Source organism: Hippocampus comes, unplaced genomic scaffold, assembly GCF_001891065.2.
Source record: "Hippocampus comes isolate QL1 unplaced genomic scaffold, H_comes_QL1_v1.1 scaffold44, whole genome shotgun sequence".
Lineage (NCBI taxonomy): Eukaryota > Metazoa > Chordata > Actinopteri > Syngnathiformes > Syngnathidae > Hippocampus > Hippocampus comes.
Window position 1 is genome coordinate 618,035 of NW_017805546.1, and position 1,102 is coordinate 619,136.

General features: G+C 58.6%; 1 protein-coding gene across 6 annotated transcripts in view; it reads left to right on the forward strand.

The window, feature by feature from the left end:
* arhgef10la (Rho guanine nucleotide exchange factor (GEF) 10-like a) overlaps positions 1–934 on the forward strand; it is a 93,417-nt gene extending 92,483 nt beyond the window's left edge. For all 6 annotated transcript variants that reach the window (XM_019879481.1, XM_019879479.1, XM_019879478.1 and 3 more), the window contains one exon: positions 194–934. In XM_019879481.1, the coding sequence (XP_019735040.1) occupies positions 194–735 (542 nt within the window). In that variant the 3' untranslated portion in view covers positions 736–934. The remainder of the gene's footprint in view (positions 1–193) is intronic.
* Positions 935–1,102: the final 168 nt, after the last annotated feature.

Sequence of the window (1,102 nt, forward strand, 5' to 3'; positions counted from 1 at the left end):
GAAAAAAATGGCCTTCCCCGAACAACACATTCTGGCCCACGTAACAGGACATTCCCCCAAGTAGTCCAATAAACAAACAAAAAAAAAAATCCCACGACAACAGATCATTTTTACAATCAGGAGGAATCCCCCAAAAGACGGTCCATTCTCAAAACAAGACACCTCCTCATTTGAATGTGTTGACCTCCTCCAGGAAAAGGCAGGATCTCGCTGAACGGCCACAGCGGGCCGGTGGACTTCCTGGCGGCCATCACCAGCACCTTGTCTCCGGACCTCCTGAAGAGGGACTCGGTGGCGGACGGGCCGGACTCGGCGTGCGGGGGCGAGGATCCCAGCGATACTTCCTCCCAGGAATCCCTGCAGCACCCGGGCGATGGCCGGGCGGCGGGCGGCGGCGGCCGCGGCGGCGTCCTGCTGCGCTACAAGCTGCGCTCCACCTCGGGGCTGCCCGGACGGCCGCTCACGGCCGCCGCCGCCGACGAGGCCTCCGACTCGTCCCTGGAGTCCCTGGAGCACAGCGTGGAGGACGGCTCCATCTACGAGCTCAGCGACGATCCCGAGACGTGGGTGCGGGGGCGCCCCTCGGAGAAGGACGGCAGGGCCAAAGACAGGGTGGTCTCGGCCGCCGTGGTCTCCGGGGGCCGAGGGTTCCGGAGGCTGCGGGAGGGGGCGCGGACAGCCGGGGAGCCTTCGGAGAACGTCCTTCTGGTTTGGCAACTCCCGTTGACTGTCTAATTTAGAACAACGCGCTTCACCTCCAGTGCACTCGCGTAGCATTCGAAAGGAATCTCGGAGGCTCACGCGTCGAAGAAGGGAAGCGCTCCACCTTGGGTTTCAGCATTGCCTAGTCCAAGGACTATAAAATCATCCTAAAGTCATAGACCAATAACAGGTAATAATTCCCAAAAGGACAGGTATCTTAAAAAAAAAAAAAAAAGCAACTCTGAAAGCACAGACAGCAGAATTGTCTCGCTTTGCTTGACGGTTGACTCGCAGCTCGGAATTGGCATGACCGCCACCTGCGGGACAGGAGTAGAACAATGCCAAACGCATTCCATGACACTTTGTTTCAATAGAAACCCTTGTGATGGGGGGGGGGGGG